The sequence below is a fragment of the Polypterus senegalus genome, chromosome 11, assembly GCF_016835505.1.
Source record: "Polypterus senegalus isolate Bchr_013 chromosome 11, ASM1683550v1, whole genome shotgun sequence".
Lineage (NCBI taxonomy): Eukaryota > Metazoa > Chordata > Cladistia > Polypteriformes > Polypteridae > Polypterus > Polypterus senegalus.
Window position 1 is genome coordinate 94,718,833 of NC_053164.1, and position 14,261 is coordinate 94,733,093.

A 14,261-nucleotide genomic window follows, 5' to 3' on the forward strand; every position below is an offset into this window, starting at 1 on the left:
ATTAGTCACAACAATGGGGAAGTGAGTAACACTGAATTTCTCATTACAGTGGCACCTGTCAAGGAGTGGAATATATTAGGCAGAAAGTGAACAGTCAGTTCTTGAAGTTGATGTGCTGGGAGCAGGAAAATTGGACAAACATAAGGATCAGAGCATCTTAGACAAGGGCCAAATTGTAATTGGTAGATGACTGGGTCAGAGCATCTTCAAAGCAGCAAGTCTTGTGGAGTGGTTCCAATATGCAGTGGTTAGCACCTACCAAAAGTGGTCCAACAAATGACAACCGGTGAACTGGCAACAGGGTCAGGGCATCCATTGCTCATTGATGCACATGGGGAGCAAAGGCTAGACCACCTGATCTAATCCCACAGAAGAGCTACTGTGGTGAAAATTGTTAGAACACACAGTGAATCGTAACTTGCTGTGTGGCTACATATCATTCAGAGTGCCCATTCTGACCCCTGACCACCACCGAAAGCGTCTACAATGAGCACACGAGCGTCAGCACTGGACCATCGAGCAATGGAAGAAGCTCGTCGGTTCTAATGAATCACATTTGCTTTTGGGTCATGTGGATGGCTGGGTGTGTGTACATCATTTATCTGGGGAAGAGATAGCTGCAGGGTTGACAATGGGGGGAAAATGTACCACATACCTAAAGATTGTTTCAGATCACCTATACCCCTTTATGGCTATGGTAGTGGTCTCTCTCAGCAGGATAATTCAGGAATGGCTTGAGGAACGTGACAAAGAGCTCAAGGTATTGACCTCCAAATTCCCCAGATCTTGATCTAAGCAAGTATCCTTATGTGCCAAAAAAACAGTCTGATGCATGGAGGTCCCACCTTGCAGCTAAGGATCTACTGCTAACATCTTGGTGCCAGATACTACAGGACACCTTCAGAGGTCTGTTGAGTCCATGCCTTGATGGTTCAGAGCTGTTTTGTCGGCACGAGAGGGATGTACACCATATTAGGCAGGTGGTTTTAATGTTGTGGTTGATCATTGTACAGTCTTAGTTGGTAAATACTTTGAACTATCCATACTAATTGGCCCTTTTTTCTGCTGGGAAAGACATCTAAGCAGTCCAAAGAGGTGTATGTGCTTGTGTGTGTGTGTGTATATGTATATATAGATATAGATATATATAGAGAGAGAGATTATTTTGAAACTGCATGTGTTACCAATAGATTGCCATTGATTTGTGTCATAAACATAACTACATGTAAATAAATTTGAATAATTTATTATTAATTACTTCTCTAGGGTGGCTACTTAAAGAAAAAAATCCTTAATTGCTAAAATATCTTAAAATATGTAGCACTTTGGAACAGTCTCTTTAGTTACATAAACTAAAGAGTCTTAAGTATCAAACTGTCTATTGAGTGAACATAAAATTGTCATGCATATCATCCTTAAAATATGTTTCCTGTTATAGACATAAGGATTGGTTCTTTTCAATATCAATATAGCAAAAGACACCAAAGAGATGGTATTGCTGGAGCTGTAGGAGTTGTGTGGCCTAGAGGCAGTAGTAGTTTGAAGTGTGTGTTTAACAAGATTGTAAATGAACATGCAGCGGCATCAATGAGCGGTGTTGTAGTAGCTGCTGCCATTCAGCTGAAATATACCTGGGAGACTCCACAGTTTCTTGTTTAGACAAACCACTTAAGTACTGGTCGGTTAATAAAGGGTGGTTCCTGACATTGTTGCAGATGTCAAGCAAATACCTTTCTGCCCCATGCAGTAGTGTAGAGAATGAGTAATTTTATTTAGTGCACTGACACCTATTGTTAATGAAAGTAGAAACAAGCTTACGGCTGAACATGCACAAATGCTTTTGTTCATCATAAGCGAATCTGCCACTTACTTTCTTAAAAGAGTCGTAGACCCGTCTGATTGCACTGAGCTAGCTATCTTAATAAATGGGATACCAGTAAGAGAGATGTTCTTGTTATGTTTAGCCAAATTCTTCTTAACACTGTCTTGTACTTGCATCCCATATTGAAAGACTTTAAACAATGTTGGTTTGGTTTACATATATTAATTGTATGTTATTTTTGATTTTTATTTTTCTGTGAAATTTGAGCCATTTTATAAATGGTTTTGTAATCTAATCTACACTGCTCACAAAAATTAAAGGAACACTTTAAAGAAACACATTAGATACATGAGATCTCAATATGAAGTTGGATATCTATACAAATAACGACAGGGCAATGTCTTAGGAACAAAAGGATGCCAAGTCTTTTAATGGAAATAAAAGTTTTCTGCCTATAGAGGGCTCCATTGTGTAGACACCCTAAAATCAGAGTGAAATGAAGATGTGGCAGGCTAGTCCATTTTTTCAAAAACTTAATTTCTGCTACTCAAAATGCTTTTCAGTATCTTGTGTGGCCCCCACGAGCTTGTATGCATGCTTGACAACGTCGGGGCATGCTCCTAATGAGACGACGGATGGTGTCTTGTGGCATTTCCTCCCAGATCTCTATGAGGGCATCCCTGAGCTGTTGAACAGTCTGAGGAGCAACCTGGCGGCGCCTAATGGACCGAAACGTAATGTCCCACAGATGTTCTATTGGGTTTAAGTCAGGGGATCGTGAAGGCCATTCAATTGTTTCAATTCCTTCATGCTCCAGGTACTGCCTGCATACTCTTGCCACATGTGGCCGGGCATTGTCGTGCATTAGGAGGAAACCAGGACCTACTGCACCAGCGTAGGGTCTGACAATGGGTTCAAGGATTTCATCTCGATACCTTATGGCAGTCAGAGCACCATTTCCTACGCAGTAGATGTCTGTGCGTCCCTCCATGGATATGCCTCCCCAGACCATCACTGACCCACCACCAAACCTGGCATGTTGAACGACGTTGCAGGCAGCATATCGTTCTCCTTGTCTTCTCCAGACTCTTTCACGTCTATCACAGCTGCTCAGGGTGAACCTGCTCGTCTGTAAAAGTACAGGGCCAGTGGCGGACTTGCCAATTCTGGTGTTCTTGAGCAAATGCCAGTCGAGCTCCACGGTGCTGGGCAGTGAGCACAGGGCCCACTACAGGACGTCGGGCCCTCAGGCCATCTTCATGAAGTCTGTTCCTGATTGTTTGGGTAGAGACATTCACACCAGTGGCCCTCTGGAGGTCATTCTGTAGGGCACGAGCAGTGCTCAGCCTGTTCCGCCTTGCACAAAGGAGCAGGTATCGGTCCTGCTGATGGGTTGAGGACCTTCTATGGCCCTGTCCAGCTCTCCGAGAATAACAGCCAGTCTCCTGAAATCTCCATGTTCTGGAGATTGTGCTGGGAGACACATTAAACCTTCTTGCTGCAGCACGTGTGGATGTGCCATCCTGGAGAAGTTGGACAACCTGTGCAACTTCTGTAGGGTTAAGGAATCGCCTCATACTGCCAGTAGAGATGATTACTCAAGCCAAAACTAGCACGAGTGGAAAACCAGCCAAAAAAGATCAAGAGGGAGAAACTTGAAATGACCTCCACATGTAAAACCAGTCCTGTTTTGAGGGTTTTCTAATTGTTGCCACTTTAGTGCACCTGTCGTTCAGTCCATGAACACCAATACAGCTGAAAGTGATTAACAATGACCTCAGCTGCTTAACCAACCAGAAAATTATCAGACAGGTTTAATTGATTTCATGCCAGGCCCAATAAAAAAGTGTTCCTTTAATTTTTGTGAGCAGTGTATGTAATGTACCCTGAGTTATTTGTTCAATTTTGAATTATTTTATTCCAAAGTATGAGTCTTATATTTGTTAACAGTGAAGTTGACAATTGACGGACATAATGAAATCTTCCAGCTTAATTACAATCATACTGGTATCATCAAATACTAAAAATAAGTATTTGTAGTTGTACTCGGTCTGAGAAAAATGGCATTGATGCATCCCTATATTTAATGTGTATTTGTTGAGCTCCCCTGCAACAATAATCTTTCAGAACTGTAAACATTTTTGACAATGTGTTATAATTATCTTGGTGCAATGCTGGTGTTTACCTTTGGTGAGATGTAGAAAGTAATCACAAAATCATTGGAGAACTCTCTTGTAAGATAAAGCAGTTCATATACTCCAGATCAGGTGAGCAGTTTTTAGATGAAGTCAAACTCCACCTCACCTACAGTTCTGTGACAATTCAGTCCTATCTATTTGGCATAGGTAAAGGAAATCCAAAACTTGCAATCCATTTAGTTTTTTTCTTCTTAAAAAAAATTACTTAATGAAAATGTTGCAGGAGCTGTCTATGTATAGTTGACATTTCTTATGTTGAACCTTTCTAACATTGGTAGCATACTATATGGCATATTGAAACAGTGTAGCATTATTCTTTTCCTTTATTTCACAAAATATTCACTTTTTTTCCCTCTTCTGTGACTCTCCAGACAGCCAATGGTAACGTAGAAGCAAAAGTTGTTTGTCTGTTCAGAAGAAGAGATATTTCCAGCAACTTGAATGGCCTTGCGGACAGCAATGCACGTAAGTCAAGCATTCTAACTACAAATGGAGTGATGCTGTATGCAATCATTACATAATTAAAACCTTAATATATTCAAAATGTTTTAAAAAGTTAGGTATGCATTTTTATGTATGTTTGTATTTATGTATACAGTGGTGTGAAAAACTATTTGCCCCCTTCCTCATTTCTTATTCTTTTGCATGTTTGTCACACAAAATGTTTCCGATCATCAAACACATTTAACCATTAGTCAAATATAACACAAGTAAACACAAAATGCAGTTTTTAAATGATGGTTTTTATTATTTAGGGTGAAAAAAAAAATCCAAACCTACATGGCCTTGTGTGAAAAAGTAATTGCCCCCTGAACCTAATAACTGGTTGGGCCACCCTTAGCAGCAATAACTGCAATCAAGCGTTTGTGATAACTTGCAATGAGTCTTTTACAGCGCTCTGGAGGAATTTTGGCCCACTCATCTTTGCAGAATTGTTGTAATTCAGCTTTATTTGAGGGTTTTCTAGCATGAACCGCCTTTATAAGTTCATGCCATAGCATCTCAATTGGATTCAGGTCAGGACTTTGACTAGGCCACTCCAAAGTCTTCATTTTGTTTTTCTTCAGCCATTCAGAGGTGGATTTGCTGGTGTGTTTTGGGTCATTGTCCTGTTGCAGCACCCAAGATCACTTCAGCTTGAATTGACGAACAGATGGCTGGACATTCTCCTTCAGGATTTTTTGGTAGACAGTAGAATTCATGGTTCCATCTATCACAGCAAGCCTTCCAGGTCCTGAAGCAGCAAAAGAACCCCAGACCATCACACTACCACCACCATATTTTAATGTTGGTATGATGTTCTTTTTCTGAAATGCTGTGTTCTTTTTACGCCAGATGTAACAGGACATTTGCCTTCCAAAAGTTCAACTTTTGTCTCATCAGTCCACAAGGTATTTTCCCAAAAGTCTTGGCAATCATTGAGATGTTTCTTAGCAAAATTGAGACGAGCCCTGATGTTCTTTTTGCTTAACAGTGGTTTGCGTCTTGGAAATCTGCCATGCAGGCCGTTTTGCCCAGTATCTTTCTTATGGTGGAGTCGTGAACACTGACCTTAATTGAGGCAAGTGAGGCCTGCAGTTCTTTAGACGTTGTCCTGGGGTCTTTTGTGACCTCTCGGATGAGTCGTCTCTGCGCTTTTGGGGTAATTTTGGTCGGCCAGCCACTCCTGGGAAGGTTCACCACTGTTCCATGTTTTTGCCATTTGTGGATAATGGCTCTCACTGTGGTTCACTGGAGTCCCAAAGCTTTAGAAATGGCTTTATAACCTTTACCAGACTGATAGATCTCAATTACTTCTGTTCTCATTTGTTTCTGAATTTCTTTGGATCTTGGCATGATGTCTAGCTTTTGAGGTGCTTTTGGTCTACTTCTCTGTGTCAGGCAGCTCCTATTTAAGTGACTTTTTGATTGAAACAGGTGTGGCAGTAATCAGGCCTGGGGGTGGCTATGGAAATTGAACTCAGGTGTGATACACCACACAGTTAGGTTATTTTTTTAACAAGGGGGCAATTACTTTTTCACACAGGGCCATGTAGGTTTGGATTTTTTCTCCCTAAATAATAAAACCATCATTTAAAAACTGCATTTTGTGTTTACTTGTGTTATATTTGACTAATGGTTAAATGTGTTTGATGATCAGAAACATTTTGTGTGACAAACATGCAAAAGAATAAGAAACCAGGAAGGGGGCAAATAGTTTTTCACACCACTGTGTGTGTGTTTTTATATGTACATGTACAGCCAATTCCCACTATGTGGAGTTGCGTTCCTAAAAAAAAAAATACACAAAGAAAATGTGGATACTGAACCATTAACTCTGTGGATCACATTGGTTAAGCTCTGGCAGGACACCTGCTTGGGGGAGGACAGGTGGGGGTGAGACAGTGTTGGGCTGATGCTTGAACCCTCTGATTTTTGCCCCCCGATGCTTGGTAATGGTCCTTCCATAAAGAAACCTTGTTATGTCTTTTACTTCCTCTATAATCAAGTTTGATTGCCTTCTAGGTGCGTTGATCCTTTCAGTGTTGCACACATACTCGGACATCTAAGAACATGACATGTCACTCGTGTGCAAAAGTTCCCAGCCCCAAACCCCAAGAACCAACCCCCGCTGCGCATGACTGCAAATACAACCCCTTAATGTCAGTCCATGGCCCACCCTGAGGCCTGCAGCGAGGACAAATGGGCTCAATTAGACTGTAGATGTCACGAAATGGGTTAAACTTTTATAATAACAGATAAGCAAATCTGTCTTAACGTAATCTACAAATAGATGATTTATTGTGTGTGTTTGTATCTGTGTGATGAATTTATAATTGTGGCAAGCAAGAGCGGACAAAAATTTAAACACAAGTAGCTATATCAGTATATGTTGCTAATCTGCTATAGTGGTAAAATGAGTTTCACTTTATTTTGAAAAGATGATCAGAGACTGAAGTGGCTTTGAAGCAGAAACATGACATGTTCTAATCATATGGTACGATTATCTGATTGATTATTTATTTATTTTTTTTTGTGGCTCGGTCCCATTCAATACTACAATTTATGTGTAGGCATAAAGTCTTAAGTTCATCATTCTCAAACAGATAAAGGTGTGTCAGATGATATGTAAGCACATTTGTACTTCATAAATTTTGGTAGGGTTTTTATTGATTACAAAAGAGTTTTCAAAAATATCACAAGGAGCAGAGAAAAAATAATTGAGCTGTGACAATTTGATAAATCAGATGAAGCATTTCATAAGTTAGACCTTTGGTTGAGTAGTTTGATTTTCATGATGGCAGCTGAGAAAAGGAGGGAGCAATTTTGAACATGAAAGAATCATTGGATGGAGACGATCAACAAAGTCAGTAGTGTAAACAATTTTTTAGGAGTTGATGAAAGTGAAAATACAGATGTATAGATTTTAATTTTGTTTGAATTGATTAAACATTTTTCAGTTGCTGATTAGGGAAATGTTAATGAATAATTTAGTATGTGCATATTTTAAGATGATAGATGATTATCATGTGTTTTTAAATCTAAACTTCAACCACTTCAGAATGTTTAAAATCTCTTATTTGTGTTTGAAAATCGCTACTTCTGTCAGAAACTGTTGGCACTCCAGTGTACTTTATATTTTGCAAAGAATTATGACAATAATAACCTTGCACTTTTCTTGAATATACCCAGTGCTACCCAAAGTACATTGTATGTGTACAGTGAATATTTATTAAAATTTAGCTATTTTTATTTTCATGTACTGTATTTCTTTAGATATCATACTAATGTAAGCATTTTTTGCATGCACTTCTTAATTCTATGTAGTGTCCACACATTAAGAAATATCCAAAAAAAAGACACTACATTTTTTGGTAAAGTGACAAAACATAGGAATTGTTTAGGGCACTGTGAGTTCAGTCTTGTCAATCATTAATTTACTGGTCAGTTAGGTAATTTTCCCAGACTCCTTGTCACCCTGAGCAAATCACGTAACCTGCATGTGCTTCAGTTTTATGTTAAATAGGGAGGGAGGGAGGGGTATGGGAGTTGCCACACGCACCACACAACGAACCACCTGGATTGGGACCTGAGCACAATGGGTTACACCTCAACACCACACTGGAACAATGCAAGGTGTGTGTTTTTTTTATGGTTGTTGGAGTGCCAATCCTGCCATAATCCCCCAAGTTTTCCCTGTAAATTGGAGGACCTGCTTTCAGGGCTGGATGCAGATTGTCATACCCAGATTGGAGCAATTACAGGTTAAGGGTCTTGCTCAATGGAGTAGAGTCACTTCTGGCATTTACAGGATTCAAACCAGCAACCTTCCAATTACCACACAGATCCCTAGCTAATGTTATGTTAAAGAAATAAAATGAACAATTGTACTGGACCTTTGTGTTTGTAAAAGCACTTTGAGAGAGTTTTCAGATGTGGAAAGTGGTATATAAAATAGTTTTCTTGCAGCTGTTGCTGATTAAAACCCGCCTCATCCCCCAAGTATAGTTTAATTGTACCATGAATTTCAGATCCCAAGTTTAACTGGTATGCAGTATTTCTGAGATGAAAATCCAATTGAATGTCCATCCATCCATCCATCCATCCATCCATTATCCAACCCGCTATATCCTAACTACAGGGTCACGGGGGTCTGCTGGAGCCAATCCCAGTCAACACAGGGCACAAGGCAGGAAACAAACCCCGGGCAGGGCGCCAGCCCACTGCAGGGCTCCAAGTGAATGTGTGTGATGAAAATTATGTAAATTTTCATACTATATGTGGCTGTTGGCCTCATTGTGTGTTGCAAAATATAATGCCTGTAATCAGATTTGTTTACCAGTTTTATCTTTTCAGTGCTCAGAATGCAGAAATACATGTTGATTCCTGTGTGATGTATACAATAATATCTAATGTAAAGTGTAAATCATAACTTTTTTGTTGTCTGCGTTTTACTTAGTAGCTCTCTTAGATGAATCCTCTGAATGTATTGTTTTTCAGCATTTCATATGCAAATACTACAGGCAAATGTAAGCCATTTAGATTTTTGGCTCAAATAGATTAATGATGGCTGGTAATAGTTACTTTTTATTGAACTTGACCTTGCCCTGCTAATAAATATACTATACTTTTAAATTGGGCAACTCTTCATTATAGCAGCTATATGTGAAGTGGAACTGCTTGCCATTTTATCCTTTTGTTGAATGTTTAGAAGTAGGGCTGGGTGCTATGGCTCAAAATTCATATCACAACATTTTTGGACCAAATGTCGATATGTGATATGCAGCTATATTTTCCTATCCAGGTTTACTCAAAGCTATGCAATTATATTGTTCTTATATTTAATTTGGGTCTAATTGCATAGTAATAACTTTGTATGATTTACTTTATAATGACATAAGTATAAACAAAATACACACCTTATCTTAAGAAGTGCATGTAAACATAAAAGCAATTAAACCAAAAAGTGTAAAATTGTTTTAATATGCTCATTTTGTTTTACGCTATGTTTTGTTGATGTCTCAAATTATGGCAAGAACAAGCATTCAAGCAACTTCACAAAGTTTGTGCAAGAATCACAAGTCTATCAACTGCTTCTGGCTTTAAAGATGCCCTGTGCCAGTTAACTACGTTGACCCTGTTCTAAGCGTGGTACTCCAGGCATTGGGGAATATATCTCACTATACAAAACTAACTTATTCTGCACTGAAAAAAAAAATCAATAAGATCTAAAAATGAATTGGTAATTGTAAGAATGGGATAGAAATGAGGTGCCCTTGCACACCCTGTTTACTCAGAACTAACAAATCAAAACCATAATCTGTTAGAAAAGTCATAATCTAGGTCTGAAATTTTTAGAGAGCCATATTCAAATAAATCTAGTGAGAAATCTGCTGTTGCTTCTTTGCAAGGAATATGGTACTTGATAATTGTGGCTGTGATGTTGCCTCAGAGTCAAAGCTGCATTGACATCCATTCGGTTTCTCTGTTTATGTACAGTGGGGCAAAAAAGTGTTTAGTCAGCTAACAATTGTGCAAGTTCTCCCACTTAAAAAGATGAGAGAGACCTGTAATTTTCATCATAGGTATACCTCAACTATGAGAGACAAAATGAGAAAAAAAATCCAGAAAATCACATTTTCTGATTTTTAAAGAATTAATTTGCAAAAATATGGTGGAAAATTTTAAGTATTTGGTCACCTACAAACAAGCAAGATTTCTGGCTCTCACAGACCTGTAAACTTCTTCTGTAAGAGGCTCCTTTGTCCTCCACTCGTTACCTGTATTAATGGCACCTGTTTGAACTCGTTATCAATATAAAAGACACCTGTCCACAACCTCAAACAATCACACTCCAAACTCCAATATGGCCAAGACCAAAGAGCTGTCAAAGGACACCAGAAACAAAATTGTAGACCTGCACCAGGCTGGGAAGACTGAATCTGCAATAGGTGAGCAGCTTGGTGTGAAGAAATCAACTGTGGGAGCAATTATTAGAAAATGGAAGACATACAAGGCCATTGATAATCTCCCTCGATCTGGGGCTCCACGCAAGATCTCACCCCGTGGGGTCGAAATGATCACAAGAACGGTGAGCAAAAATCCCAAGTGAATGACCTGCAGAGAGCTGAGACCAAAGTAACAAAGGCTACCAACAGTAACAGACAACGCCGCCAGGGACTCAAATCCTGCACTGACAGACATGTCCCACTGCTTAAGCCAGTACATGTGCAGGCCCATCTGAAGTTTGCTAGAGAGCATTTGGATGATCCAGAACAGGACTGGGAGAATGTCATATGGTCAGATGAAACAAAAATACAACTTTTTGGTTAAAAACTCTACTTGTTGTGTTTGGAGGAGAAAGAATGCTAAGTTGCATCCAAAGAACACCATACCTACTGTAAAGCATGGGGGTGGAAACATCATGCTTTGGGGCTGTTTTTCTGCAAAGGGACCAGGACAACTGATCCGTGTAAAGGAAAGAATGAATGGGGCCATGTATAGTCAGATTTTGAGTGAAAACCTCCTTCCATCAGCAAGGGTATTGAAGATAAACGTGGCTGGGTCTTTCAGCATGACAATGATCCCAAACACACCGCCCTGGTAACGAAGGAGTGGCTTCTTAAGATCTCAACCCCATAGAAAATCTTTGGAGGGAGTTGAAAGTCCGTGTTGCCCAGCGACAGCCCCAAAGCATCACTGCTGTAGAGGAGATCTGCATGGAGGAATGGGCCAAAATACCAGCAACATTGTGTGAAAACCTTGTGAAGACTTGCAGAAAACGTTTGACCTCTGTCATTGCCAACAAAGGGTATGTAAAGTATTGAGATGAAATTTTGTTATTGACCAAATACTTTTTTTTTCCACCATAATTTGCAAATAAATTCTTCAAAAATCAGACAATGTGATTTTCTGGATTTTTTGTTCTCATTTTGTCTCTCATAGTTGAGGTATACCTATGATGAAAATTACAGGCCTCTCATCATTTTAAGTGGGAGAACTTGCACAATTGTTGGCTGACTAAATACTTTTTTGCCCCACTGTAACATAAAATGGTATACGGCTTAATGCAGTTCAACTGGACAAGCTCCTTTTTTTAGTTATTAAATTGTTTTGTGATACGGTACTGTATTTATTAGGCATTTTATATGTAGTTTATTAGATTGTTTGGCTATTGTATATGTTCCTGTGTTGTTTTCTTCTCTTGTATTTATATCTATGACGTCAAGACCCTGTCGTTTTGTGTGTACATTTGTTTCTTGGGCAAATAGGATGCTAAGAGTAGGGTTTTTGTTTTCGTTAAAGTTCCATGCTGTCAGTGGCATTTAGGAACAAGTAGAGTTAATGCTAAGGCCATATAACCAGTTGTATGGAGCTTGTTTAGAAAATAATACCAGATTCATAGCAGCAAAATCTGAATATGTAGGAGTTTTCAAAGGGTGGTGGCTAATTACCATCGCTTTGATTCTAGTATTTGTAAAATTTCTATTTTACTTATCTCCGCTTGTAATTTAAGCTGTTTTGTATTTTTACAGTGCATGTTTGTGTTTAAATACTACTTGTTGCTGTCTCTGCATTTCCTCCCATTTCCTTTTTTTATTCTAGTAAAATCAGGTGTTCGTTAAATGTACTATAGCCAACAGTTGGCATATTTTTATGGTATGGTTTTTATAGTATTGCACTCAAGTAGACTATCATCAAATTTTACTGGTAAAGACTTCCGCTGTCCATTGCACTGAATTAGAAACAGTTTATGCTAGGCCTACACATCTAAGGTTTTAAGCTTTTTAAGTTATTAATTGAAATTTATTTAAGTATTAGGCTTTTAACACACCCAGATTACACAAAAGTAAAACCTATGCATCACAAAAGATCACGGATCTTAAGAAGAGCAAATATAGTGAATATCTTAACAACAAAAAAAAAAAGCAGATGTTTAAAGAGGTAAAAATTAATCCACAAAAAAGGTCTCAAGAAAGCCCAGTGACACATTGAGTACTTGGTACCCCGTCCACCCCATGAATGACATAACTTCACCAAAAATAATTGGGACAAATTGTTTCTTTATAATCAACAAGAAAATAATCACAATTATCCAGTAAGAACTACTCAAGGTTAATTGAAGATCAAAAGTCCAAATCTGCAAAACTGTCATTTGTTGAACCTGTAAATGGTGAACTGCGTATCTTTCAAAACATTCTCCAGGAAAAACAAACCTCACTTATTTGACCGCACCCTTCTTCCTCAATCTATCAGCTTCACCACGATTAATATTCAGTCCCTTTTGGAAGTGCCATCAAAATAAACGGTCTAAGCTAAGGGGGTGATCATATAGCATCTTTTGCATCTTTCTTACCCTTCAGTTACTGACGTTTTCCAGTCACATATGACCTCTTGTATCCATCTAATAAAAGATACAGGATAATAATCAAGTGGATGCACTTTTGAAAATTTACTGTCTGAGGTCCATTTGAATGATGTTGCTCCAAACTGGTATTTTGAAACATGCCAAATCTCAAAAGCGCAAACAAATGAAATTTCTCAATAATCCAGTTTCTCCTTTTTAAAATTTACAGTTGAAAATGATGAAATCCCAAAGCATGCAGCTGTCCACAACTCAGACTCCTCCATACAGTGGTGCGAAAAACTATTTGCCCCCTTCCTGATTTCTTATTCTTTTGCATGTTTGTCACACAAAATGTTTCTGATCATCAAACACATTTAACCATTAGTCAAATATAACACAAGTAAACACAAAATGCAGTTTTTAAATGATGGTTTTTATTATTTAGGGTGAAAAAAAAAATCCAAACCTACATGGCCTTGTGTGAAAAAGTAATTGCCCCCTGAACCTAATAACTGGTTGGGCCACCCTTAGCAGCAATAACTGCAATCAAGCGTTTGCGATAACTTGCAATGAGTCTTTACAGCTCTGGAGGAATTTTGGCCCACTCATCTTTGCAGAATTGTTGTAATTCAGCTTTATTTGAGGGTTTTCTAGCATGAACTGCCTTTTTAAGGTCATGCCATAGCATCTCAATTGGATTCAGGTCAGGACTTTGACTAGGCCACTCCAAAGTCTTCATTTTGTTTTTCTTCAGTCATTCAGAGGTGGATTTGCTGGTGTGTTTTGGGTCATTGTCCTGTTGCAGCACCCAAGATCGCTTCAGGTTGAGTTGACGAACAGATGGCCGGACATTCTCCTTCAGGATTTTTTGGTATACAGTAGAATTCATGGTTCCATCTATCACAGCAAGCCTTCCAGGTCCTAAAGCAGCAAAACAACCCCAGACCATCACACTACCACCACCATATTTTACTGTTGGTATGATGTTCTTTTTCTGAAATGCTGTGTTCCTTTTACACCAGATGTAACGGGACATTTACCTTCCAAAAAGTTCAACTTTTGTCTCATCAGCCCACAAGGTATTTTCCCAAAAGTCTTGGCAATCATTGAGATGTTTTTTAGCAAAACTGAGACGAGCCCTAATGTTCTTTTGCTTAACAGTGGTTTGCGTCTTGGAAATCTGCCATGCAGGTCGTTTTTGCCCAGTCTCTTTCTTATGGTGGAGTCGTGAACACTGACCTTAATTGAGGCAAGTGAGGCCTGCAGTTCTTTAGACGTTGTCCTGGGGTCTTTTGTGACCTCTTGGATGAGTCGTCTCTGCGCTCTTGGGGTAATTTTGGTCGGCCGGCCACTCCTGGGAAGGTTCACCACTGTTCCATGTTTTTGCCATTTGTGGATAATGACTCTCACTGTG

The 14,261-nt window shown here is 39.0% G+C and overlaps 1 protein-coding gene across 2 annotated transcripts in view; it reads left to right on the plus strand.

The window, feature by feature from the left end:
• mta2 (metastasis associated 1 family, member 2) overlaps nt 1-14,261 on the plus strand; it is a 67,650-nt gene that overhangs the window by 17,317 nt on the left and 36,072 nt on the right. For both annotated transcript variants that reach the window (XM_039769281.1, XM_039769282.1), the window contains exon 3: nt 4,392-4,485. In XM_039769281.1, the coding sequence (XP_039625215.1) occupies nt 4,392-4,485 (94 nt within the window). The remainder of the gene's footprint in view (nt 1-4,391; nt 4,486-14,261) is intronic.